Here is a 27,983-nt window from a genome sequence, read left to right on the forward strand (position 1 = left end):
GGGATATGGGGAGAAGGCAGGGATAGGGTACTGAATTTGGATGATCAGCCATGATCTCATTGAATGGCGTAGCAGGCTCGAAGGGCCGAATGGCCTACTCCTGCTCCTATCTTCTATGTTTCTATGTAAAAGCAAAATACTCCTGATGCTGGATTCGTATTCCCCCATCCCTCTTCTGTCTCCCTCTCCCAAACCTGTGTGACCAGAATACTGTGCTGGGGCTTGACTTCCCATCTTCAGCACCACAGTAGATGGACTGGTCATCAAAAGCTGCCCAGAAAGTCCCCTTCAACCCCACCAGCCCAGCTCTCCTTGTGGGGCGCAGTCCCATGAACCTGCAGATCGCTCCTCCCGCCAGCAGGCGGGGCAGTGACTGCCGCAAGGCAGCAGGAGCGCAGCGCGATCCCGAGCTGCGATAAGCTTGAATCTGCCCCGGTTATCACTTTACCTCGGGGCTTGCGCTGGGCCGTTATAAATCGGGAAGGGGCCGTAAGGTCGTCCCGCTCCGGACCCAACTGAGCCGCGTCTTGGCCCTTTTATCTGGCAGTTTCCGGGCTGCAGGGGGGCCGCCGCCGCCGACCGCCATGTCGCTGCTGCAGAGCAACAGTGGGCTGATGCGGAGAATCCTCGCCCACTTCCCCCGGGACCTGAGCTTGGCCTTTGCTTACGGCTCCGGCCTCTTCGGGCAGGCTGGCCACCCGGTCCTCATTGTAAGTGAGGGAGACAGGGGCGGGGTGGGGGTAAGGAAGCGAGTGAGGCGGGGACCTTCTATCAATGCTACTAACATGGGGAGGGGGAGACCCTTATTGCACGGATATAGGGGAGGTATGTGGTGAAAAACCCAATATTAATGGTACTAACATGGGGAGGGGGAGACCCTTATTGCATGGATATAGGGGAAGTATGTGGTGAAAAATTAAATATTAATGGTATCAATATGGGATTGTGAAAGTGCAGTAGTGAGGGAGTGCCGCACTGTTAGAGGTGCTGTCTTTCAGATGAGACGTTAAACCCGTCTGCTCTATCAGGTGGACGTAAATTATCCCATGGCACTATTTCAAAGTTGAGCAGGGGAGTTATCCCCGGTGCCCTGGCCAATATTTATCTCAATCAACATCACAAAAACAGATTATCTGGTCATTACCTCATTGCTGTTTGTAGGAGCTTGCTGTGTGCAACTGGCTGCTGTGTTTCCTACATTACATCAGTGACTACACTTCAAAAGTACTTCATTGGCTGTAAAGTGCTTTGGAATGCCCTGAGGTTGTGAAAGGTGCTATATAAATGCAAGTGTCTTTTTTCATGGTAAAACTGTTCACCTATTATCCCTGTGCTTGCTGACCTACAGTGGCTCCTGGTCCACCAACACTTGAATTTAAAATCCTCATCCTTGTTTTCAAATCCCTCCATGGCCCTCCCTATCTCTGTAACCTTCTCCAGCCCCACAACCCTCCGAGATCTCTGCACTCCCCCAATTCTGGCCTCTTGTACATCCTTGAACACCATTGCTCCACAATTGGCAGTTGTGCTTTCAGCTGCCCAAGCCCTAAGTTCTGCAATTCCCTCCCTAAACCAATGCGCCTCTCCTCCTTTAAAACACTCCTTAAAACCTACCTTTTTTGACCAAACTTTAGCTCACCTGTTCTAATATCTCTTTATGTGGCTTGGTGTCAAATTATTATTTGATAATGTTCCTGTGAAATGTCTTGGATGTTTTATTATATTAAATGTGCTATATAAATGCAAGTTGTTGTTATAACATGGAGGGTTAAAGAGAGACCCTTAATAAAAGAAAATATGGATGGGGAGAGACCTTTATATTACTAGTACAGGTTGAGCGTCCTGAATCCGGCAACCTCGGGACCGAGGCCGAGCCGGTTTTTGTGTTTTTCCGGACTTTGGCACATGTTTCTGATGTCCGAAGTCTGGAAATATCGCAACCTGGGCTCGGGCGTTTCCGGACTTCGGACATCAGAAACACGTTCCGAGTCTGGAAATGCCTGGGCCCAGGTTGCAGTTTGACAGGGTGTCCGGATTCCGGAACATTTTACGGATTCCGGAAGGCCCTGCCACCAATCGTCCCGGATTCCAGAACATTCTGGATTCCGGAACTCCGGGTTTTGGTCCTCAACCTGTACTAACATATGGGAAGAGAGACACTCTTATTGTATGTATCATGGGGAGGTATGGAGTGAAAACTAATATTAATTGTACTAATATGTGATTGTGAAAGAGGGAATCTTATTAATGGTACTAATATGGGTGGGGGAGACATTTTTTTAATGGTACTAATATGGGAAGGAAGGAGCCCCTTATTATTGGTACTAAGATATGAGGGGGGAGACCTTTTATTAATGGTACTAACATATGGGAGAGAGAGAGACTTATCCATGGTACTAATATGGTGTGGGAGAGGGATCTTTATTAATGGTACTAACATATGGGGGAGAAAGAGACTCATTAATTGTACAATCATGAGATGAGAGAAACCCTTAATGATGCTATCATATGCAGGAGAGAGAGAGACCCTTGATTAATAGTTCTATCATATGCAGGGGGAGAGAGATCCCTCTTTCTGATGGTGCTACTGTGAGGTGGGGACAACTGGACAGAGAGAGACCCTTATTAAATGTTGCTAACAACCGGGTGGGAATAAACACTTACTAATGATCCTATCATATGGGGATAGACCAGAGAGCGTGCATGCATGAGACCCCTCTTATTAATGGTGTTAAAATATGGGAGTGAGGAGAGAGAGAGAAGCATCTCTTATTAATGGTATTTTGCCAAGATTACAGTTGCAGTGTATTTTTGACCTCTAGCTTTTATCCTAAACTGAATATCCAATTCTCAGCAGGTTAGCTAATCTGTAACTTCATTATCTCATTATCTTCCAGGATATACAGTTTGATCGAAATTTGAACAGTCAAAAGGAAAGGAAATTATTTAGGTATTGCTATCACAGTTCTGAAGCCATGGTGTGGAGATGCCGGAGTTGGACTGGGGTGGACAAATGTAAGAAGTCACACAACACCAGGTTATAGTCCAACAGCTTTATTTGAAATCACAAGCTTTCGGAGCGCTGCTCCTTCTTCAGGTGAAGTGGAGAAATGCATAAAGACACAGCTTATATAGTCAGAGAATCATGTCAGATGTTTACAGGTAACCTTTCCAACTGCCATTTATCGCACCTCGGCAGAGAGATAATCACAGCAGTCAAAGGTGTGAATGGTGTCCAAACAGGTCAGTCAGGGAAACATTACATCAAAGAACAATGAGGTGGGGTCACAAGGGGTCAAATATTGCAGATGCTGGGGTCTGTATGAAAAACAAAAAAACAGACAAAAAACTTTTTTTTTGGCTGGAAATCACAGCAGGTCCGGCCGCATCTTCGGTAAGCATTCTCCAAGGTGGCCTTCGAGACACACGACAACGCAAAATCGTCGAGCAGAAACTGATAGCCAAGTTCCACACTCATGAGGACGGCCTAACCGAGATCTTGGGTTCATGTCACGCTACATGTAACCCCACCTGATGCAGGGTCATCCAGACTCGAGTCGACATTGGCTTGTTCTCTCTACACAGATGCGGCCGGACCTGCTGTGATTTCCAGCCAAAAAAAATGTTTTTTGTCTTTTTTTGTTTTTCATACAGACCCCAGCATCTGCAATATTTGACCCCTTGTGACCCCACCTCATTGTTCTTTGATGTAATGTTTCCCTGACTGACCTGTTTGGACACCATTCACACCTTTGACTGCTGTGATTATCTCTCTGCCGAGGTGCGATAAATGGCAGTTGGAAAGGTTACCTGTAAACATCTGACATGATTCTCTGACTATATAAGCTGTGTCTTTATGCATTTCTCCACTTCACCTGAAGAAGGAGCAGCGCTCCGAAAGCTTGTGATTTCAAATAAAGCTGTTGGACTATAACCTGGTGTTGTGTGACTTCTTACAGTTCTGAAGAGCAGGGCAAACCCTGAGGAGTTGCTGATAAGATTACAGGATATACAAAAACTTTTTGCTGTGTGTGAGATACGTTATAAAACTCAGTTGGTAGCACACTCGCCTCTGAGTCAGAAGGTTGTGGGTTCAAGTCCCACTCCAGGGACTTGCGCACATAAAGCTAGGCTGACACTCCAGTACAGTTTTGAAGGTGTGCTGTACTGTCGGAGGTGCCGTCTTTTGGATGAGATGTTAAACCGAAGCCCCGTCTACACACTCGGGTGGAAGTGAAAGATCTCATGGCACTATTTTGAAGAAGAGCAGGGGAGTTATCCCCGGTGTCCTGGCCAATATTTATCCCTCAACCAACATAACAAAAACAGATTATCTGGTCATTATCACATTGCTGTTTGCTGTGTGCAAATTGGCTGCCACGTTTCCCACATTACAACAGTGATTACACTTCAAAAGTACTTCATTGGCTGTAAAGTGCTTTGAGACGTCTCGTGGTCATGAAAGGCACTATATAAATGCAAGTCTTTCTTTCCTACAGTTTTTTTTGAGCAGGGAGTTGGGTGCAGGGTGCATCCATCAAGGTAAGATATATTAGTTGTAGGGAATGGAATATTTTCCTATTTTAGAAACCCAGTGCTGAGCTGCAGTGAAGTACTCTCTACTTTGCCCTAACCTTAGAAGAACATGAGCACCCTCCACTTTACTCATTTCCACTCCAGAAATCTGAGTGGCCCTTCTGTGTAGGATTGCCAATTTTGCTGAATTATTGGTTGTTTTGTGTTGTGAGCCTGTAAATACTCAACCGGGTTGATATTAAACAACTGTTCCATCAGTTAAATTATGACATCCATAAGTCACTGTTCATTGCCAGTGTTGTCCAGTAGATTAGCCACTAGCCACATGTGGCTTATTGGGAATCCAGATGTGGCTAATTGCATTTATGATTAGTAAATAAAATGAGAGTAACAGACATTGTTGTTGGGCAAAACAAAAGCGAAATACTGCGGATGCTGGAAAACTGAAATAAAAACAGAAAATGCTCAAAATACTCAGCAACTGTGGAGAGAGAAACCGAGTTAACGTTTCAGGTCGATGACCCTTCGTCAGAACTGGAAAAAGTTAGAGATGCAACAGGTTTTAAGCAAGTACGGGGCAGGGAAAGGGGGGGAAGGGAGGAAAGAACAAAAGGGAAGGTCTGTGATAGGGTGGAAGGCAGGAGAGATTAAAAGACAAAAGGGATGATGGTGCGAGGCAAAAGGGGTGGTAATGGGTAGTAAAGAAACAAAAGATGGGTCTGCAGGAGCTGTAAATGGCACCAGCAGAATCATGACCAACACCTGCTGGCTGAAAAAATAGAAGCAGTGGTTATGATCTGAAGGTATTGAAATCAAGGCAGGAGAGATTAAATGACAAAAGGTATGATTGTACAAAGCATGATTGTTGTTGGGCATGTGATCTCAATGCTTCGCACGGTGTACTTTAGTTTTTGTTGGTAAGATGAAAAGCAGAGTGTGCATGTGATTTTTGATCGTGAGCGTTCTACTTCGCTTGGTTATTGAATGGGGATCGATGTTAAGTAAATATACACATGTGAAGTACAATTACCTGTACTGTGAGGGTATGTAAGGTGTTTGCTACTAAAATTAGTGCATGTGACTAAAACTGTCGCTGTAGCCAGACCTGTGGCCAGTCAGCAATTTCTATTGGACAACATTGGTCTGTGCTCTTTTAAAAATTCTACTATTGTATCTAATTTAAATACTTAATGAAAGATATACAGTTATAACATACTGCATTGTGGTGAACTACCATCCCTTCATTAGTAATATTGCCATGTTGGTATCATAAATATATTCATTGAAGGAGAAGCTGGTGCGATATCAATGCTAACCAATTGCGCAGTATCTCCTGCAGTGCTGTTGTGTTTCAGGGACTAACATGGTAACACTATGATGCATACTTTGAGGTTCATAATCAGTGTATTTAATACTTGTATGGAAAATATTGTCTGAAAAGTGCAGTTGACATTGTGGAATCATTTTCTTTAAAGAATAGGGGGCACTTGCTTCCCATAGTTTCTATGGCAACAATACCCTCCGCTGCAGAATTTGTGTCCTATCTTTTCACAAATGTTTTTGTAATTGAAGTACAGAGAATTCAGACTTCTAAGGGTTTTATTGTTGGTCCCCATTTATGCAATACATTATACAGTCCAGAGAGCAAATTTGAGGCCTTTTTGAAGTTGTTAAAAACCTCTTCCCCTTGTTTCATTGGTGTCCTGGTGAAACACCACCACTGGTATGCTGTGGCCAGAACCAATCTGGAGCATCTCCCTTTCTCTTAGATAAATGAACAGTTATGTTATTTGTATCCATATATGTTCAACTAGAATTAATAGCTTGACTATTAATAATTGTGCAAATAGAAATTAACCAATTCTGAAGTGCTTTGCTGATGTAATTAAGATTACGAGTAAAACTGAGGACCGGTTGGAATGCAGAAAAGCATCATTAAAATTATTGAGGAGTGAAACAAGGCTGGTGTTCTTGGCTTCAAGTCTTCATTCCATGGCCATTTTCATTCATTATTTTCATGACCTTTATCTCTTGTCTTCCTGTTGCTTCCTGTCCCCTTGTTCCCTCACACTCTTGGATGCCTCGCTCTGTGATTTGTATTTGCATATACAACTTACCCAGACCAGTAGTTCTTACTGAAGATCCACCCGTCTACTATTTGGCTCCCAAATGATGAGGTTTAAATTTTCATGATGGGAGAAAAACAAAATAACAATGCATGATCTCCGATCGAGCAACCATGCGGGCCCTGGTGCAGTGTCCACCCCTGATGTCTCAATATTTGACCCTGTTACTTTTTGGTGTAATCATAGAGTTTCTTCTGCCCCTTTGATGATGGGATAATTTATTACTTTGTCCGTTGCAGTGCTTTTTAATTATGAATAAAATTATGCAAATTATGTTTACTCATACGATTTTCTTGTTGGCTAAATATGTTGCTCACTTTCCCATTTTTAGAACAATATGCTGGATTTTGTCTTTGCTGTGGATGATCCTGTGACTTGGCATACAATGAATATCATGAAAAACCCACGGCATTATTCATTTTTGAGATTTTTTGGACCAAAGCATGTTAGTAAAATACAGAATAATTATGGAGCCGGAATATATTACAATACATTAGTACCGTTTGATGACAGGGTAAGTAAGCTCAACGTGAAATGTAGCTTTGTATTGTTAACCACAGGAAGTAACTGTATCGAGTCTTGGTAGAAAGACGGTTGGAAACATGCAATGAGAAGCATTTTATCCATTTGTATTGCATCAAGTGTGGTGCTTCGTATGTCAGTAAAGCACTTTAACTGTAGGAAGTATTGTTTGGCATTTTGCTATGAATCTCTACTGGCACTGATCATAGTAAATTGGATGATTTGTGTTATACATGTTATGTTTTTTTTTTACTATATAATGCCCAGTATCATTCTGCTCCCCTTAACCCACAAAGTCTAATTGCTATCACCTGTGGCTCAGTGGGTAGCACTCTCTCCTCCTGAGGGTTGTGGGTTCAAGTCCCACTCCAGGGACTTGAGCACATAAAGCTAGGCTGACACTCCAGTGCAGTGCTGAGGGAGTGCTGCACTGTCAGAGGTGCCGTCTTTCGGATGAGACGTTAAACCGATGCCCCGTCTGCGCTCTCAGGTGGACGTTAAAGATCCCATGGCACTATTTTGAAGAAGAGCAGGGGAGTTATCCCCGGTGTCCTGGCCAATATTTATCCCTCAACCAACATAACAAAAGCAGATTATCTGGTCATTATCACATTGCTGGTTGTGGGAGCTTGCTGTGTGCTAATTGGCTGTAAAGTGCTTTGGGATGTCTTGAGGTCGTGAAAAGCACTATATAGATGCAAGTCTTTTATACCAATATAAATTACCCCCATTATCCCATTTGGCAGAACAGCATGCTAGTGTTTGAATATGCAGTGTGACGAGGCTGCCATTATAATTAGGTTCTAAATTTCTTTTAGTGTGGATACTAGTTCAACTAATAAAATTATAATATATTTGTATGGAGCTTGGCCAAATCAAATCGCTCTATATAAGGCATACTACCAAGGGTTGAATTTGTTTTGATCAGTGAAGAGAAATAAATGCTGTCCCATAAATTGTAATTCACTTCAGATACTATGAATCAGAATTTGCCATTGCGGAAGAGATTATCAAAGCAAAAAATCTCTTGCAAAAACTACAAGCTGAAGAGCTATATTTCTAGTTGCAGCATGACGGCCATTTTTAAAGGCCATTAAAACAAAATATATTAATGAATTCCTAACATCTAAATATCTGTATAAACAATGTATTTTGCACAGTATCTTCAGCATAATTTTAAAAAGTACAGTAACTGGAGCAATTAGCGGAACCGAATATAACGGAAGGAACTCTGACAACTAAGATCAATATGATATGTGAACAACCTGCTAGAATTATCATGAAATACTCTCTTTCAGATAATCAAATATGGTGTTATCAGTACAGGAACTCTGATTGAAGACCTTCTTCATTGGAAGAATTTATACATTGCTGGGAGACTGCACAAACCTGTAAGTTGTTTCGTAGCAATAGCAGCTTTGAGCCCAGAACCTGGTCGGAGTGCTCATTATGTTGAAATTGAATGGATGCTGATGTTTAGTTTGGACAGGCCATTTGTCTTTTTATTATTGGCTCCTTTTAGTGGCATGCTTGAAGTTGTTTGGTGACTTCGCCCAGTGCTACCACTTGTCAGTCTATACAAAACAGTCCCAAACAGTCTAAAGGGGCTCAGATCAAAAATCTCCAGGGATAGATGGTATTGAACCCCAACTAACAATGGAGACACTGGTTGAGCTTTGGGAGTCTTTGAAGGTCATTATTTTGGTCAGTCAAACACCAGGTGGCCTGTTGGACTGGAAACGGGCTAAAATGGTGCATGTTTTTAAAAAGGCAGCTGTAGCCCCAGTATCATTATGTTCATACTGGTAAAATAATTGAAGTGATTATCAGGAGTAAATGTGAGAATTACTTGCATGATGACTTAATAAAAGCAGCCAGCGTGGATTTGGGGTGGGTGGGGGGATCACAACTGACCGACGTCCTTGATTATATTTTTGAGGAAGTGACATCCCAAGTAAGCCCTACAACATGCTACATCTTGACTTCCAAAAATGTATTGTACCAAGTTGTATGAAAGGCTGGTACATATACATGCAAGGCAATTGTATAAGCTTGAAGCAGTGGAGAGTAAATGTACAACTTGGGAAAGGATAAGAAATTTGCTGACCGGTAGGACGCAGCTGGTTAGCGGAAAGAGTGCTGAGTGGGACGTCTCGGGGATCTGTTGGGATCCTTACTGTTTTGAACTTGCATTAAGATTTGAACTCGAGCTTGATGCAAATTGGCCAAATTCCCAGATTATACTAAACTAGGAGGGACAAGTGATCTTGAGGACACAGCTCAGGAACCAGAGAATGAGTTTGACAAAATATGTAAGTGGACAGAACAGTGGCAGATGACATTTAATGCAGACAAGTGTAGAAAAAAACTTCATGCAAGAAGAAACAAATGGGTGATATAAGTAGTCTGTGAAAGATGTTGAAATATCTGATGATTAAATTGAAAATAAAACCTACATATATTTGTGGACTCAGTGGGGTAATTTTCAACTTTCTGCTGGAGCATAAAACTGTTACTGTGGGTCGGGGTTCATGAGCAATGCAATCATCACAAGTTTTCATGGACTCGACCGAACAACTCAGAAATAAAATGTAATTGAGTTACATTCAACCAAGCAAAAGTTAATTTTTACAGAGGCTATTTGCTGCGTACTATTGACTTCCATAAAATTAATTGTGGAGAAAATTGGGCTTTACAACTCAAGACGTTTCTTTCAAGCTTAGTTAAGATGCTAAAAATAATTGGACCAAGAGAAGTCAGTGTTACCAAGGTAACATATTCCCCAGTTAATATTGCATTACGGGAACATTTCATATTTACGTACCGATATTCATCTGACTTGTAGAGTAATCACTTTTTTCACTTAAAGCTCCTGGGTAGATACTGATTTAACTACTGTGTATAAATAAGTATTCATTTTGACACACATTATTTCATAAATGTTAATTAAATATGGACTATATGCGATGGAAGGAGTGCAGCGAAGATTCACCAGGCTGATACCTGGGATGGCAGGAATGACGTATGAGGAGAGATTGTGTCGATTGGACTTGTACTCACTGGAGTTTAGAAGATTGAGAGGGGATCTCATCGAAACCTATAAAATTCTGTCAGGCCTGGACAGACTAGATGCAGGAAGGATGTTTGATGGCCGGGGAGTCCAGAACCAGGGGTCATAGTCTAAGGATAAGGGGTAAGCCATTTAGGACTGAAATGAGGAGGAATTTCTTCACCCAGAGAGTGGTGAACCTGTGGAATTCTCTGCCACAGAGGGCGGTGGAGGCCAGTTCATTAAATATATTCAAGAAAGAGTTGGATATATTTCTTACGGCTAGAGGGATCAAGGGATATGGGGAGAAGGCAGGGACAGGGTACTGAATTTGGATGATCAGCCATGATCTCATTGAATGGCGGAGCAGGCTCGAAGGGCCGAATGGCCTATTCCTGCTCCTATCTTCTATGTTTCTATGATTGCTGGCAATTTAAAAAAAAAAAAAAAAACAATTCTCTGGTGTGGGCGACACTGGAAAGGTCGTAATTATTGCCCATCCCAAGTTGCCCTGAGAAGGTGGTAGTGGGTCTCCTCCTTGAACTGGTGCAGCCCTTTGATGACAGTGCTCCCACAATGGTGCTAGGTAAAGAATTCAAGGATATTGATCCAGTGACGATGTATGTCCAAGTCAGGATGATGTCTGACATAGAGGTGATGTTGTTCCATGACATTGCTGCTTTTGTCCTTCTGCTCTGTCGTGAATATTGTGGAAATTCTTGTGTTGTTGCGTCTGCGCCCATCCAGATGAGTGGTGAGTCTTCCATCACACTTCTATTTGGTGGTTAGACTTCCAGGGGCCAGGAGGTAAGCCACTTGCTGCACAGTACCCAACCTCTGTCCTGCACTTGCCACCACGATGTTGATCTGGCTGATCCAGTTCAGTCTCTAGTCAATGATGACCCCTAAGATGTTGATGGTTGGAAACTCAGCAATGGTGGTGCCATTGAAGTTCAAGGGGAGATGCCTACAGTTTCTCATGTTATTACTTAGTGCTATGTGGCATGAATATCCCTTGCCACTTGGCAGCTCAAGTCTGTATGTTATCCAGCTGCTGCTATAGACGGGAATGGATTGCTTCATTATCGGAGGTGGTGTGAATGGAGCTGAACACTGGAATCATCAGCCCATCCCTGACCTTACGATGTGGGGAAGGTCATTGATGAAGCAGCTACAGATGGTTGGGCTGAGGATGCTTCCCTGAGGAACTCCTGCAGTGATGTCTTAGGGCTGTGCTGACTGGCCTTTGGCAACCACAACCATCTTTATATTTTATCACACTTGATATAATATGACCTCATTGGAAGCTATAAACTTTTTGTTATTTAAATACTAACAGTTTTTTAAACTCTGTTTCTATTTATTTTCAGTTTAGTGAATTTTTGCTTTTTAAATCAGGTGCAATTCTTTTATTTGTATAATATGCATGACCCTTTCAATTTATCAGTAATAAAATATCACCCACAAATACTATACTTATATACACAGACCATTCAAATGTAAACCAAAAAGAGGAAAGGTTATTCCGAGCAGCTGTAATAGAGTATTGGAACCAGATTTATAGGGCTTCAGTTCAAATTCCATACTCGCACCTGGCTACCTTCTGTGGGTTAATTTTGCCAATTATTTTCAACAGGCCACTGGAGGTAAATTTATCTCTCAAAATTGAAGCAAGTGTCTAAGCTGTCTTTTGCATACTATCTCCTCAAAATACAGGAAACTTTCGATTAACCGGCCCCTAAATAACCGGAACGCTCCATCCACTGGCAAAATTCAGGAGTCGGTTCCGTTAACTTTTATTACCTTTTTAAACTCCATTTGTTGCTGTGCAAGGATGTAGCTGAAGCTGTTGCTAAGCTACAGAGACGCTTGCAACTTGTGCCGATTGTTTTGAAGCCTAAGTAACTGGGTTTGTTGCTTTATACGGAGCTCTGAGCTCCGTATCTTTTACTATAGCGTTTGGTTATCCGGAATTGTTGCTGAACTGGCACCAGGTCGGTCCCGTCCGTGCCGGATACCAGAAAGTTTCCTGTAGTTTGTTTTTGCATTGTGTAGGTCTTCCTGCAATACTGCTCATACGAAAGAACAATTAGGTCAGTTGTTGCCAGGCCTCTGCTTCCCTGTAGTCAAATGAATAAGGAACTGCCTTGATTGACTTGCTCCTCGGGGAGTGGGGTGGGGGGAAACTCACTTCTTGCTCTGCAACAGTGGGTCCGTGTACTAATGCTCCATACTCATGGGCTCCCTTGTACTCTGAAAGCCACAGCATCACTGAAATTTGTGTTCATTTGCAGGTGAAGATATTAATCCAAAATGAAAGCGGCAAATTACAAGCTGCACTGGCTAGGAATCTGAAAAGTGCGGTGATTACAGCCTTTCTCATGCTGCCCGAATCATTTACTGAGGAGGAGCTCTACGTTCGTATTGCTGGACTCTCCTACTCTGGTTTGTTTGTTTTACAGTGCAGTTGACTCCATTTAGATGAATATTTCAATTAACTGAATAGAAATTGAAAATCCAAACAAATTTTCTGTCTGCACCCATTACATTTACTCATGGGAGCTGAACTCTTACGACTTATTCACTCCTCCAGTGCCTCCCTTGTTTTCATTTATAACCCCTTTATGTCCCACCCTATTGCTGCAGTCCCTTGCAGCCCCATATACCTTCCAAAACGCTGCATTCCTGACTCTTCCTCCCCTCCCTTTCCCCCACCATTGGTCACTGAGTCTATTCTTGGGAACTCCTCTCCGCTTCTCTCTCCCTTTTTAAGAGCTTCAAAACTCCTCCCTTTGACCAAGCTGTCAGTCACCGCTCTTAATCTCTCCCTGGCGCAATGTCTGTGAAGCACCTGGGGATGTATTTTTTAACATTTAAAGATGCTATAGAAATGCAAGTTGCTGTTGTTTTAATATTGTGATCACAAAAATCAGCCACTTCAGTAGAGACATTAGAAGCTTGAATTGGTGTGAACGCTGTTTGTCATGGAATGAATTTTCTTTTTAATCAGGTGATTTTAGAATGATTATAGGGGAAGACCGATCAAAAATAATGAATATTGTCACTGCAAACATGGAAAACTTCCAAAGACTGTACAATAACATTTTACAGGCGTGCCCTCAAGTGGTCTACAAGCAGCAGCTGGGTAAATTAGAGGTATGGCGCTTCAGTTTCCAAGTCGGTTGGATGGAATATTGCATGTATTAGTTAATGTAAATCCTATTATTGAACTATGCTAATTGATGGTGTTCATTTTTAAGCTTGATAAAAGCCCAGAAGGTCAATTCAGTCAGTTGATGGCTTTGCCCAGAACTCTTCAGCAAGAGATAGCGCGCTTGGTAGACCAACCAGGGAAAAATAGAGATGTGGAGGAGATCTTGCTTCAAGTAGCCCAGGACCCAGACTGTGGATTACTAATACAGCAAAGTAAGTGCTATATATTTGACATTTTAGTTAATAATTTATATGGAGGACTTGTAGAACTTTCACTGCAACGTTGCAGTGATGTTTAATATTTTGCACTCTTCAACTTTTAAGTAGTGTAAATTCGGATTCTGAATTCTGTCCAGAGAGAGGGGGGGGGGGGGGGGGAAAGGCACTGGCCTTTAAATTGCGGTCGGAGGCTTGCCGCCAGCATATGCCTCGGAACCACAAGAAAACTACGTACTTACCTGGTGTCTTCAGAGCTTCGGACTCTTGCGGTCCTGGGCCTGCCGGCATAGGCCTGCGTAAAGGCCCACGCATCCCAGGGGCGCATGTGGTTCGCAAGTGTCCCTGGGATCATGTGAGCCAGGCCAACCAATGACAAAGGGGGATTCCTATTATTCTTATGGGGATTCCATTTACGTACGGGAACCCCCCTAAGCATAATAGCAATCACCTAATAAATAAAATTTCACACCACTGAAATAAAAATAAATGATCACAGGTTCAACATTAATTAAAATACCCTTTATTTAAACATTTAAAATAAAAAATTAAATTTTTTGAAAAATAAATTTAAACATTTTAAACGGGCCAAAATTTACCTAAACTAATTTTAAATGTAAGTGAATGTTTAAATCATTTATTTTAATCCTTACGCTGGTAAAAGAAGGTCTTATGCCTGCTTTTACCAGGCGTAAGGGTTTTGTGGGTATTCGTTGGGCAAATAGCCCCACTCTGTCAACGAAAGTAAATTTACAGTGGATGCGGTGGATCTTTCAAGGCGAACCGTGACAGATCGCAAGATCTGGATTTTCGTGCATGCGGAAACCTGGAACTTGTGGGGCCATTCACAGCACTTACGACACGTATGTCATAGGCCCTGTAAATTCCAGGCCAATGCATTTGGATGTTTTCTACATATGCAATACATTGTCCAGCGCTAAACATCTAGATCTGGACCCTCCACGCCCCCACATTCCCCCCCTTTCCCTGGGTTAATGGGGCGAATATTTGGAATGGCAGGACTTCCACCCACCGAAGAGCCCAGCCGACCTTCTGGCCTCTGGCTCATTTAATTAGTCTCTGTGCTACCTGCAAAAAGTTAACTTTAAAAAATATATATTATGGAGCCTCCTTTTAGCTGGTGCAAGAACACACTGCATGAGCACTTGCCCAGGCTGAAGGAAAGAATAGTTCAGGAGAATGCGAGATGCCTGTGCCTAACGGACAGTCCCAACATCCACATTCAAGGATGCGAATCGCAGGAAATAAGTCAGAAATGTATTTCCCTGATTTACATATCATTGGACACCAGAAAATGGGAGAGGTACAAAGAAACAGCGACACAGTGGCATACTTTCCCCGAGCACTTTTCTGCCCCAGATTTGCTTGAGGAAAAAAAAAGTCTAGGCCCTAACCTCCAGTACTTTTAAACCAAGCATACTATTTCACCAAGTTTTCATCTTCAACAAGGTTGTGCTCAAGAACATTGGTTACATGGAATGCCAGTACGTGAGTTTATGCTCGTAATATTCCACACTCTGAATTCAAAATCTCATCCCTTTTAGTGATGGCAGATTCCAGCTCATCACTCAGAGGAAAAAAATAGCTCATAGTTCTGACTCGACCTAAAAGCATTCTTTAAATAACCCTACCAATGGGCTACGATCCCATTGTGGAGTTGAGTGTGTCTAAAATTAACTCTTCCCAATGACTTGCTCCAAAAACATGGCTGCCAAGCAGGAGTAGGCCATTCGGCCCTTCGAGCCTGCTCCGCCATTCAATGTGATCATGGCTGATCATCCAAATTCAGTACCCTGTCCCTGCCTTTTCCCCATATCCCTTGATCCCTTTAGCCTCAAGAAATATATCCAACACTTTCTTGAATATATTTAATGAACTAGCCTCCACCGCCCTCTGTGGCAGAGAATTCCACAGGTTCACCACTCTCTGGGTGAAGAAATTCCTCCTCATTTCAGTCCTAAATGGCTTACCCCTTATCCTTAGACTATGACCCCTGGTTCTGGACTCCCCGGCCATCAGAAACATCCTTCCTGCATCTAGTCTGTCCAGACCTGACAGAATTTTATAGGTTTCGATGAGATCCCCTCTCAATCTTCTAAACTCCAGTGAGTATAAGCCCAATCGACACAATCTCTCCTCATACGTCATTCCTGCCATCCCAGGTATCAGCCTGGTGAATCTTCGCTGCACTCCCTCCATGGCAAGAACGTCCTTCCTCAGGTAAGGTGACCAAAACTGCACACAATACTCAAGGTGCGGTCTCACCAAGGCCCTGTACAACTGTAGCAAGACATCCTTGCTCCTGTACTCGAACCCTCTTGCTACGAAGGCCAACATACCATTTGCCTTCTTAACCGCCTGCTGCACCTGCATGCTTACCTTCAGCGACTGGTGCACAAGGACACCCAGGTCTCTCTGCACTTCCCCTTCTCCCAATCTATTGCCATTCAAATAATCTGCCTTCCTGTTTTTGCCACCAAAGTGGATAACCTCACATTTATCCACATTATAGTGCATTTGCCATGTTTCTGCCCAATCACCCAACCTGCCCAAATCGTACTGGAGTTTCCCGACATCCTCCTCGCAGCTTACCCTCCCGCCTAGCTTTGTGTTGTCTGCAAATTTGGAGATATTACATCCAATTCCCTCGTCCAGATCATTAATATATATTGTGAACAGCTGGGGTCCTAGGACCGATCCTTGTGGTACCCCACTAGTCACTGCCTGCCACTCAGAAAACGACCCGTTTATTCCAACTCTTTGCTTTCTGTCCGCCAACCAGTTCTCTATCCAAGTCAATACCTTGCCCCCAATCCCATGTGCCTTAATTTTGCACGCTAATCTCTTGTGTGGGACCTTATCGAAAGCCTTCTGAAAGTCCAAATACACCACATCCACTGGTTCTCCCTTATCTATTTTACCAGTTACATCCTCAAAAAATTCCAGTAGATTAGTCAAGCATGATTTACCTTTTGTAAATCCATGTTGACTTTGTCCGATCCTGTCACTGCTTTCCAAGTGCTCTGCTATTACATCTTGACCATCAGGCCCTGGGGATTTATCGGCCTTCAGTCCCATCAATTTTCCTAACACCATTTTCCTACAAATACTGATTTCTTTCAGTTCCTCGCTTTCATCAGACCCTATGTTCCCCGGCATCTCTGGGAGGTTATTTGTGTCCTCCTTTGTGAAGACAGAACCAAAGTATGCATTTAGTTGGTCTGCCATTTCCTTGTTTCCCATTATAAATTCCCCTGATTCTGACTGTAAGGGACCTACGCTTGACTTCACTAATCTTTTTCTCTTCACATATCTATAAAAGCTTTTACAGTCAGTTTTTATGTTCCCTGCAGGCTTACTCTCATATTCTATTTTCCCTTTCTTAATTAATCCCTTTGTTGACTCCTAAACTGCTCCCAATCCTCAGGATTATTGCTTTTTCTAGCCAATTTATATGTCCTCTCCTTGGATCTTATGCTATCCCTAATTTCCCTTGTTAGCCACGGTTGAGTCACCTTTTTTGTTTTATTTTTACGCCAAACTGGGATGAACAAATTCTGTAGCTCATCCATTTGGTCTTTGAATGTTTGCCATTGCCTAGCCACCGTCAACCCTTTGAGCGCCATTCCCCACTCAATCCTACCCAACTCGCTCCTCAGACCATCGTAGTTTCCTTTATTTAAATTGAGGACCCTTGTCTCTGAGTCAACTACTTCATTCTCCATCTTAATGAAGAATTCGATCATATTATGATCGCTCCGACCCAAGGGGCCTCATACAACAAGATTGCTAATTAACCCTTTCTCGTTGCATAATACCCAGTCTAAGATGGCCTGATCTCTGGTTGGTTCCTCGACATATTGGTCCAGGAAACCATCCCGTAAACACTCCAGGAATTCCTCCTCCACAGTATTGTTACTAATTTGGTTGGCCCAATCTATATGTAGATTAAAGTCACCCATGATGACTGCTGTGCCCTTATTGCACGCTTCTTTAATTTCCCTTTTTAATGCCATCCCCAACCTCCACCTTACTGTTTGGAGGTCTATATACCACTCCCACTAATGTTTTTTTCCCCTTAGTATTTCTCAATTCTACCCATACAGATTCCACATCATCAGAGCTAATATCCTTCATTACAATTGTATTAATCCCTTCTTTAACCAGTAATGCTACCCCACCTCCCTTTCCTTTTTGCCTATCTTTCCTGAATATCGAATACCCCTGGATGTTGAGTTCCCAGTCTTGGCCTTCCTTGAGCCACGTTTCCGTAATCCCAACCAAATCGTATTCGTTTACCTCTATTTGCACAGCCAATTCATCCACCTTCTTACAAATGCTCCTCGCATTAAGACACAAAGCCTTCAGGCTTGTTTTTTTAACGCTCTTAGACCTATTAGAATTATTATTTACTGTGGCCACGTTTTGATTTAAACTGTTGATTTCTCTGACTGCCACATTTGTTTTTCTCCTTCCTATCTTTTGCTTTTATCCCTGTTTTCCTTTCCTCTGTCTCCCTGCTCAGGTTCCCAACCCCCTGCCATTTTAGTTTAAACCCCCCCGAACAGTGCTAGCAAACCTCCCCGCAAGGATATTTGTCCCGCTCTGGTTCAGGTGCAACCTGTCTGACTTGTACAAGTCCCACCTTTCCCAGAAGCAGGCCCAGTGATCCAGGAAACTAAAGCCCTCCCTCCTGCACCAACTCTTTAGCCACTCATTCATCTGCTCTATCCTCCTATTCCTATACTCACTAGCACGTGGCACCGGGAGTAATCCAGAGATTACAACCTTTGAGGTCCTGCTCTTTAATCTGCTACCTAGCTCCCTAAATTCTTGTTGCAGGACCTCATCCCTCTTCCTACCTATGTCGTTGGTCCCAATGTGAACCACGACCTCTGCCTGTTCACCCTCCCCCTTCAGAATGCCCTGCAGCCGTTCAGTGACATCCTTGACCCTGGCACCAGGGAGGCAACAAACCATCCTGGAGTCACGTCTACGGCCACAGAACCGTCTATCTGTTCCCCTTACGATAGAATCCCCTACCACTATTGCTCTCCCACTCTTTTTCCTCCCTTCCTGAGCAGCAGCAACACCCCCGGTGCTAGGAAGTTGGCTGCTGCTGCCTTCCTCTGGTGAGTCATCCCCCCTCAACAGTATCCAAATTGGTATACCTGTTTGAAAGGGGGATGGCCACAGGGATCTCCTGCACTACCTGCCTGCTTCTACTGCTCCGCCTGGTGGTCACCCATTTCCCTTCTGCCTGTGCAGCCCTACCCTGCGGCGTGACCAACTCATCAAACGTGTAATCCACGACCCTCTCAGCATCGTGAATGCTCCACAACCCATCCATCCGCAGCTCCAGCGCCTCAATACGGCCCGTTAGTAGCTACAGCTGGATGCATTTCTGGCACACGTGGTCATTAGGGACACCGGCAGCGTCCCTGAATTCCCACATAGAGCAAGAGGAGCATAACACGGGGCTGGGCTCTCCTGGCATGACTTACCCCTTTAATTAATTTAAATTAATTCAATACCACCAGTTAAAGATATACTCTAGGGTGCTTATTTACCAACTGTCCCTACTACACCACGGAGACCCAAGAAAATATAAACCGCAGAATTTAAGCTTGTAATAAAAGAAATACTCACCAACCAATCACTTACCTGCTTCCTGGTGACGTCACACTTGGATTACTTTTTACCTCTCTCCTCTGCTGTTGAATTGGTCGGGCTTCGTTCGTTGCCGCCGCTTTTATCTCCTGCCGGTCGCGCTGCTGCTCTCCCAGGCCCAAGCTCTCTGGTCGGGCCTCGTTCGCTGCCGCCGCTTTTATCTCCCGCCGGTTGCGCTGCTGCTCTCTCCCAGGTCCAAGCTCCAGTCAAACTTTAATGATGTGGGGCTCTTCGATATACTTATATTATACAGTTAATAAATTTTAATTTGAGACAAATGTAAAGATATCGTTGCATCCCCCTGATAATGTCCTCCACTATTAATAAAAAATGACAAAATGTCTTGAGCCATTTCAACCTGGAGGTACCCCTTAACAAAATCAACCAGAGCTTCACCCAAAGAAAGTGCATGTTCTGATTAATTTAAAAATGGGAGGGGTTTCAATATTAAAAATCTTTCTTGAAAATGTCATTTTATAAACTGTTTACTTCAGTCCAGTGTTACCCAAGCTGGAAGCAGGAGCGTAAGCTTCCGAGCTGATCTATTATCCCGCTAAACCGTGTGGCCGTGCAGCTGTCTGGAAGTCCAGCGCAGGTCACTTACCAGCTTCTCGAGGGGAGGTTTTGTGCATGCGTGAAACTTTGAATGGCCCGCACACCCAAAAACAAATTTGAGGGAACATTGCTGTTGTATTTCCTTCCAAAGCATTTTACTCTACATCTGCACAAACAAAAAACAATAAAAGCAGCCCAATGGTAAAGCTAACTTGTAAATTCTGGTTGTAACTTGACACATCTACATTAACGAATCCCATCGTGGAATTCAACCCTAGAGTAAGAACAATTGTATTTATAAAAAAAAAAAATTTAAAAAAAAACAGAAGTTTCAGTGGGTTGTTTTTACACGCTATGTGTGTGTTTTTGTGTTGTGAATCGTTAATGTCAATGATGTCAGCAAAAGGCAGTAACTGCATCTATTCAAAAGGGTTTACTATTTCTGTAATATTTAACATATACTGTAAATGACCTCATGTGAGTTTCACTGCGTGGTAATGTGCAGATTTTTAGGCATCCTGATTTAGTTTCGCAAGAGTGAGTAAGCCTGAAATAATGTGGTGTTACTGCATGCCTTTAAGGGTGACAGGCATTGAACTTTGACAGGAAATGTCGCATGCTTTACAGGCATTTGCAATGTAAGCACATGGGAGGTTGACGTTTCATTAGCCCAAAATTTCCTGGAGACTTGCGAGGCAGCTTGCCGGTTTCCTCTGGACTAATTTGGGCCGGCTGTAACGTCCGCAGCAGTCCTGGGAGGTGGGGCAGAGGGCAAGCATGGGCTGGCAGTGGCCCACAGCAGTGCAGTGGAGCCAGAAGGATCAACCCTGCTCCTCCTGGCTCCACAACAAGGTAAGCTTAAAAAGAAAAAACTTAGCTTTTATGTTGGTGGCCTCCAGCAATCCCTTTTAAGGAACCTGAAAAACTGAGCGAAGCATGCTGGTTCATGGCTCCACTGTTTACAGAGCGGGGTCCATAAACCGGCGTTAGGCCCTTTATGCTAAGTAGGGGCCTAACGCCTGTTAAAAGCAGCCGCCAGGGAAGCCTGCCTATCGCCAGAGCCAATAAGATGTCGAATATATATCAGGTGCCCAAATTGGACCATTTTACCTCCGTTTTGCGCTCAAAATGGGCAAAATTGATGAAGGAAATGAGGTACAATTTCAGCCCCCCCGTTTGTTTAATCTGAGACTTTTTAGGTAGTTTAAATTACGTGTGTCATCTTCTAAATAAATAAATCTGTAACTTAGAATGTTCTTTGAAAACTGATTACAGCAGCTGAGTGTGTCCAAACCCAAACAATTTTATACAAGTGATCAAGTTCAGTATAGTGAAAGGATATGAAATTCAGAATTCTTTGACTCGGGTCAGGTCTGACTCTGACTTGATCTGCTTAATTAATGCACATGGGGTATGTCATTGGCTGTGCTGCTTCTGAGGTCCCTGATTCACCATTACGCTCACTGCGGTGTATTCAAATTACTTTACCAGAAAAGTTGGGAGTAGGTTCACAACGGGAAGACTAAAAACCTACGAAATAGGAACAGGAATTGGCCGTATGGCCCCTCAAGCCTGCTCTGCAATTCAATAAGATCATGGCTGATCTTGTACATCAACTCCTTTCCTGCTCTATCCCCATATCCCTTGATTTCCCTTGGTGCCCAAATATCTATCGATCTCAGTCTTGAATATCCTCATCAACTGAGCATCCACAGCCCTCTGGGGTAGAGAATTCCAAAGGTTCACAACCCTCAGTTAAGAAATTTCTCTTCATCTCAGTCCTAACTGGCCGACCCCTAGTTCTAGACTCTCCAGTCAGGGGAAGCTGCCTCTCGGCATCTACCCTGTCAAGCCCTCTATGAATCTTGCGTTTCAATGAGATCACCCTTCATTCTTCTAGAGAATATAGGCCCATTCTACTCGATCGCTCCTCATAGGACAGCCCTCTCATCCCAGGAATCAATCTAGTGAACCTTTGTTGCACCGCCTCTAAAGCAAGTATATCCTTCCTTAAGTTAGGAGACCAAAACTGTACACAGCACTCTAGCAAGACTTCCTTACTCTTATACTCCAACCCCCTTGCAATAAAGGCTCATTTTTATAAATTATTCATTTATGGGATGTGGGCATCACTGGCAAGGCCAGCATTTATTACCCATCCCTAATTGTCCTTGAGAAGGTGGTGGTGAGCCGCCGCCTTGAACCGCTGCAGTCCATGTGGTGAAGGTACTCCCACAGTGCTGTTAGGGAGGGAGTTCCAGGAATTTGGCCCAGCGACGATGAAGGAACAGCGATATACTTCCAAATCAGGATTGTGTGTGACTTGGAGGGGAACTTGGAGGTGGTGGTGTTCCCATGCGCCTGCTGCCCTTGTCCTTCTAGGTGGAAGAGGTCGCGGGTTTGGGAGGTGCTGCCGAAGAAGCCTTGCCGAGTTGCTGCAGTGCATCTTGTAGATGGTACACACTGCAGCCACGGTACGCCGGTGGTGGAGGGAGTGAATGTTTAAGGTGGTGGATGGGGTGCCAATCAAGTGGGCGGCTTTGTCCTGGATATACCATTTGCCTTCCTAATTGCTTGCTGTACCTGCATGTTAACTTTGTGATTCGTGTACAAGGACACCCAAATCCCCCTGAATCCCAACATTTCACAATCTCATACCATTTTTAAAAATATTCTGCTTTTTCATTCTTCCCAGTGGATAATTTCACATTTCCCCACATTATACTCCACCTGCTACCTTCTTGCCCAATCACTTAACCGGTCTATATCCCTTTGCAGCCTCTATGTCCTCCTCACAGCTTACTTTCCCTCCTAGCTATATATCATCAGCAAACTTGGATGTATTACACATGGTCCCCTCACCTAAGTCATTGATGTAGATTACAAATAGCTGAGGACCAAGTACTGATCCTTGCGGCATCCCACTAGTTATAACCGGCTAACCCGAAAATGACCCGTTTATTCCTACTGTCTGTTAACCAATCCTCTATCCATGCTAATATATTACCCCCAATACCATGAACCCTAATCTTATGTAACATCCTCTTATGTGATACCTTATCGAATACCTTCTGAAAATCCAAATATACTACATCCACTGGTTCCCCCTTATCTACCCTGCCAGTTGCACCCTCAAAAAACTCTAAAAGATTGGGGCACGAAACGGTGTAATTTACGGCATAATTTACGGCGTAAGTCACAAGTTCCAGGAATTCCTGAGCCAAATTGTGTTTTACTTTTTGATATTTCTATCACTCAATTTTAGTTTCTGTACCAGTACCCAATTAGGAAATAACATGCAAATTTCCCATTAGCAAATTCCACCATGTGTAGTTTTTGTTACTAATTCAGCCAGTATCTCAAGGTTTCTCAAACTATTGAATAATGTATGTCTTTATCAGTATATAGGCAACATGGTTATTGTAACCTTATGCAAAATATTTTATTTCATTTTCCCTACTGACATATCTTTGTATTATGCAAAATTCCCTGCATCTCCATCACAAAGTCCAGTAAACGATCTGTTTCCTCGCTTCTGGCAGTGCCACTGTGCAGCTCACAATCTGCAAGTGTGAGAGGAGTCTGGGTAAGATGCCTGCAATTTTTATTCTCATTCCCATACACACTCCCTATTCCCCCCCAGAGAAAGAAAAGCTTGACCTTATCTGCACTCCCACAGTGGCATGGCATAGTCAATAAATTGGTCTGAATTTGTATCCCGCCACACTGTTATGTTGGTTCTTCAACATGTTATGCCACCATGCAGTGCTTCATTTATTGGAGTTCTATCCTCACTTTTATTTCCTGTTGCGATTTGGACTTTCTCTTAATTTTTTGTTCACTTGTAGTCACAAAAGAGGCAGTTTGCATGAGCAGACCATTTTTTCTATGAACCAAATCTGCTTCCTTATACATGTTGTGAGTGCGTTAGTGTGTCATGGGGCTACCAATTAACCTTAGCCATGGTATATTGTACTCCAGGAGAGCATATGGGATGCTCACTTCATTCTCCCCATCTGGTCCAAAAGGCAATAACTATCATCTTGCAAAATCAATTTGTAAACCTAAAACAATGAGCCAGATTTATTCACAAATAAGATTTTACTCAGAAACCGAAAGATACAGCATTTCAGTTATCAGACAGATATTTGGAGACCACTAAGTATAGAATCAGTCCATAAGGCATTACAATATTCCCTTCAATACGCATTTCTTGCACAGTCTAATAACCTGCAAGACTTTTAGACAAAACAGACTTTAATAGACTTCCCAAATGCAATGTTTATGTGTGAGTATTATGAACTTCCTACTCACAACATGGAACCTTGCTGTCCATTAGATTGAACTGGAACTAAAGTTGCACAGCTATTGCAGGTCTTTCAGGTGTTGATATTCAGACATTTGAAATGACTCATTTGTCTACTTTCCCCCCCACCCCCCCAGCTTGTGGGTTTGCAACAAAAAAAAATCACATTTTAAAGAAAAACTGTCCACCTACAAAGCAAACATTGACATACTCAATTTCTAAGTACAGGTCGTGACACCAACAAAGCAGGCTAGCTGACTCTCAATGAATGTTGATGAATCTGCCCAGTTTTGTGTATTGGGTATTCGCTTGGTGTCTCTCGGAGAACAGCTGGCACCAATTTTAAATCGCTTTTATGCTACCTACCTAAAGGCCCTGAAATTTTCCCTATTTAATTCCGGATGAGAACCCTGCTTTCACACACACCACGTTGGATCTAGCCGTTCCTTCTATTTAATTAAACAAAATAAAAGATGGAGTACCAGCCCGAAGTCTGACATGGGGATTATTGGCCACAAACCTGTATTTAACCACTGTAGATTAGCACCATTGTGTTTTGCCAAAGGACTACCCCTTGTTCATTTAATAGGCTATCCTGAGTCTGTGCACCAGTTGTAGTCTGGCTACCCAGTTACGGCATAAGTCTGGGTTCTGCTGCTTTTGTTGTGAATGCCTTTGTGCAGGAACTTGGAAAGAAACTTTTTGTGACTGAGTGTAAAATTGAGAGCGAAGCAATAAAAATAGCTGGAGGACAATTGCAGGAAGTGCCCATCTGTCCTGAGTTGAATACTGACTGGACTAATATAGTTAGGACTTTTATAGCATATGTTAATTCAAAAAAAATTAGAATAAAAGCTTAAATGTTCATTTTTTTTCTCTTTCTCTCCCCCCAAATGCTAGGTGTAGCTGGTATTGTAAAATCCTCAAGTATGACCCAAAGTGCAAAAGGAATTCTTACTGCAGGTAAGAAGTTTTCCCAGTAAATAATTGTACACTGTAATGTATTGAGTGCATTCAGTTGAAGTTCCATTGGCAATTTTAGAGTTTTATTAAGATTTCCAGACATTCTCTCATGAAATGTTTCATGTGTATTTAGGTATGAAAAAAACTGTTACCTACAGCATGAAGAAGCTACATAAAATGTGGAGAGGATGGAGAAGAAAAACTTCCTAAAGTTTTTACTATCTATTATTTAAACTATATTTGAAAAAGACGATTATTTTTTTATGAAGCACAACTGCTATTTGAGTTTTTCATCAGTGACTGGGATACTTTATAAATTATAAAATACATGTCTCCAGCATCTTTATAATGACTTGGAGATTAATCCTTCAGCACTTCAGTATCATTAATAATGATTCAAACATATTTCTTTTCAAAATAATTTTACTGGTAAATATTTTATGAACACATGTACTATTTATGGTTTGCAATATTCAGTGTTACAATTTTATGGAACTTCTTTGTAAATGTGCAATTTTTGCAAGCGGTAGATGTTTAGTAATCAATGGGTTAATTAGGATCCAATCATTGTGGAAACTGTACAGATCCAAATGAGGCACAGATGCTACAGTTAACAGTGAAAGCAACCAACAGGGGACCTTTATTCATTTCATATATTGTTGTAATTTAACCAATATGGTGACATCATAGTGAGGCTTCAGGTCATGTGAGTTGTTTGTTTGGTTTGGATTTTGTATCTGAATCACTCAAAAATAAGGTTTTAATTATTTCTGTTTGTGAGTTCCCTATCAATGCTATTTCTCGTTTAATTAGATACTTCTATTTTCCGCTCTGTTTAGACATAATGGTTCTTGTTTTACTAGGGAGGGGGGAAATCAGCAGGGACCAGAGATCAAACCAGGGCCTTTCCTGTCTGTATACTTGGTGCCATACCATGTGGTGAATTTACCCACTGAACCATGGCGGAGGGGAGGTGGAGTCCACTCGTTTACTTAGCCAAACAGGTTTTGGAGCCGATCACACAAGGGTTGTATAGCAACAGTAAGTGTCATTATGAGGTACCGTACTTCAACTGAAACCTTTTGCTCGGCAAATGCAATAGCTCTTGTATTTATTTAGATTGATTGGCTTTCAGTCCAGTGAATTACCACTCCACAGTAGAATGATTCACTTTTAAACAGGTGGTGCTTTTTGAATTAAACCCAAATCTATCTTGCTTTACTAGTTAACCTAGTTGATGGATAGATTTGGGTTTAATTCAAAAAATTGAAATGCATTGAACTACATTGTGTTTACTGCATCCACTTTATAGCCAGTAGCAGCAGTTACATGCTTACAAAGACCATGAACACTGCATTGTTCAAATTAATTTTTGTCAGTCAGTTGTCAAATACATGTAGAAAGCCGTCACCATATGAAAGTCTCCAAGACAAGTTACTGAAAAATACACACTGAATTTCTGTTGGTCTAATAATGGAATGTACGTTCTCTTGCCATAAGGACACAATGCCCTCACTCAAGTCCAGAGAGCTTGGGTGCAGGTTGGCAAAAGACCGCAAACGATATATGCAGGATCGCTGCTGGGGTTTAGCGAGCTAGAGCAAGCATATTACACTAGTAAGTTTTGCTTCCCTTTGTCCAGTCAGGATTACCCTCCTTGTTTGGGTATTGGCTTACAATTTTGTCTGGAGCCGAGTGGGAAGGATCCCAGTTTCCAATAACAGGATGACCCCGCAAAGCACTGCTGATAAGCCAGCCTGGTTAATCAGTCTTTTGCAGTGCTGTGGCGATATGCTGACCTTCCTGCTCCGTTATCGGATTATCGAGTCCGCCACAGCGGGTTGATTTGTTTTCAGCCTTCCATCAGTCGATTGTCGTCTTGGAACTAGCTATCTTATGTCCAAAAGAGATGTTACTTAAATTCGTTTTCTTCTCCCTCCCCCCAGAGGATAGTTATTATTTGGGCAAAACCAATTACTATAGATGTCAATATTTTAATAAGCTTGTGTTTTGAATTTCTTGTAATATGTCCAAAGTTTTACTTGATTGGATCAAGCACAGTGATTTTCAGTTGAACATATACCCCTCGATTCCTGTTGGTGGCAGTGTTGGGAAGTGGCAGCCAAATAGCTCGGCAACGGCAAATATATAAAATGCACTCACGTTGAATCCATTTTTCTTTCTGGGATTTTTACCAGTGTTTTGGGAATCCCAGGTTCTATTGGTACTCTGAAAATTGTACAATTAATATTAATAGGGTTACATCATTTATAGCAATGCACATTGGCGTTAGAAATGTGGATTCATATGGCCTGAAGGGTTGGCTTAACTGGATTTGGTGCCTGTGAAACCATTAAAATAAATGTGCTGGCATACTTTACGCTATTTTACAACCAATTTACCTTTTGGATTTAGCTACATAAAATTGTTGGCATGATCCATCTCTCTTTAAGGTATCAGAATGTATATAATAAAAGCAAGGCAGTTATTTAATGTGGCTTATTCTGACTTGAATTTGGAAATTTGCAAGCACCTTCCAATCTGTAGTCTTCCTTCACCCAACAGTAATTAAACTCTGCTTGACCTCCTAGTAAGTTTACTTTAGCCATTAGATGTCGGGTTCTTCAACACCGCTCCAGTTTAGTGCAGAATAATACATTGTACGCAAGATGGTGTAATGCTCGTGCTATTAAAACATTATCGCCTAACCTAATGTGAGCAATGCCATGTAGGTTGTATTTTAAAAAGTATCTAATGTTTGGCAGAAAGAAAACCTAAAATAAAAAATGTTACTGTGGAAGAACTA

The 27,983-nt window shown here is 42.5% G+C and overlaps 1 protein-coding gene across 2 annotated transcripts; it reads left to right on the top strand.

The window, feature by feature from the left end:
- Positions 1-216: 216 nt before the first annotated feature.
- Positions 217-27,983, top strand: tamm41 (TAM41 mitochondrial translocator assembly and maintenance homolog). Of its 2 annotated transcripts, none has more exons than XM_086001760.1 (8): positions 217-710; positions 6,994-7,176; positions 8,483-8,575; positions 12,528-12,678; positions 13,244-13,389; positions 13,494-13,659; positions 25,115-25,177; positions 25,311-27,983. In XM_086001760.1, exons 1-8 carry the CDS (start codon positions 585-587, stop codon positions 25,385-25,387), a joined length of 1,005 nt encoding a protein of 334 aa, XP_085857886.1. In that variant the 5' UTR covers positions 217-584; the 3' UTR covers positions 25,388-27,983. The 2 variants fall into 2 exon arrangements, with proteins under 2 accessions (XP_085857886.1, XP_085857888.1); XM_086001762.1 differs by lacking the exon at positions 217-710 and adding an exon at positions 807-1,273.

Source organism: Somniosus microcephalus, chromosome 11 (assembly GCF_052327205.1).
Source record: "Somniosus microcephalus isolate GS21.2 chromosome 11, FLI_Smic_1.0, whole genome shotgun sequence".
In the NCBI taxonomy this organism is placed as follows: domain Eukaryota; kingdom Metazoa; phylum Chordata; class Chondrichthyes; order Squaliformes; family Somniosidae; genus Somniosus; species Somniosus microcephalus.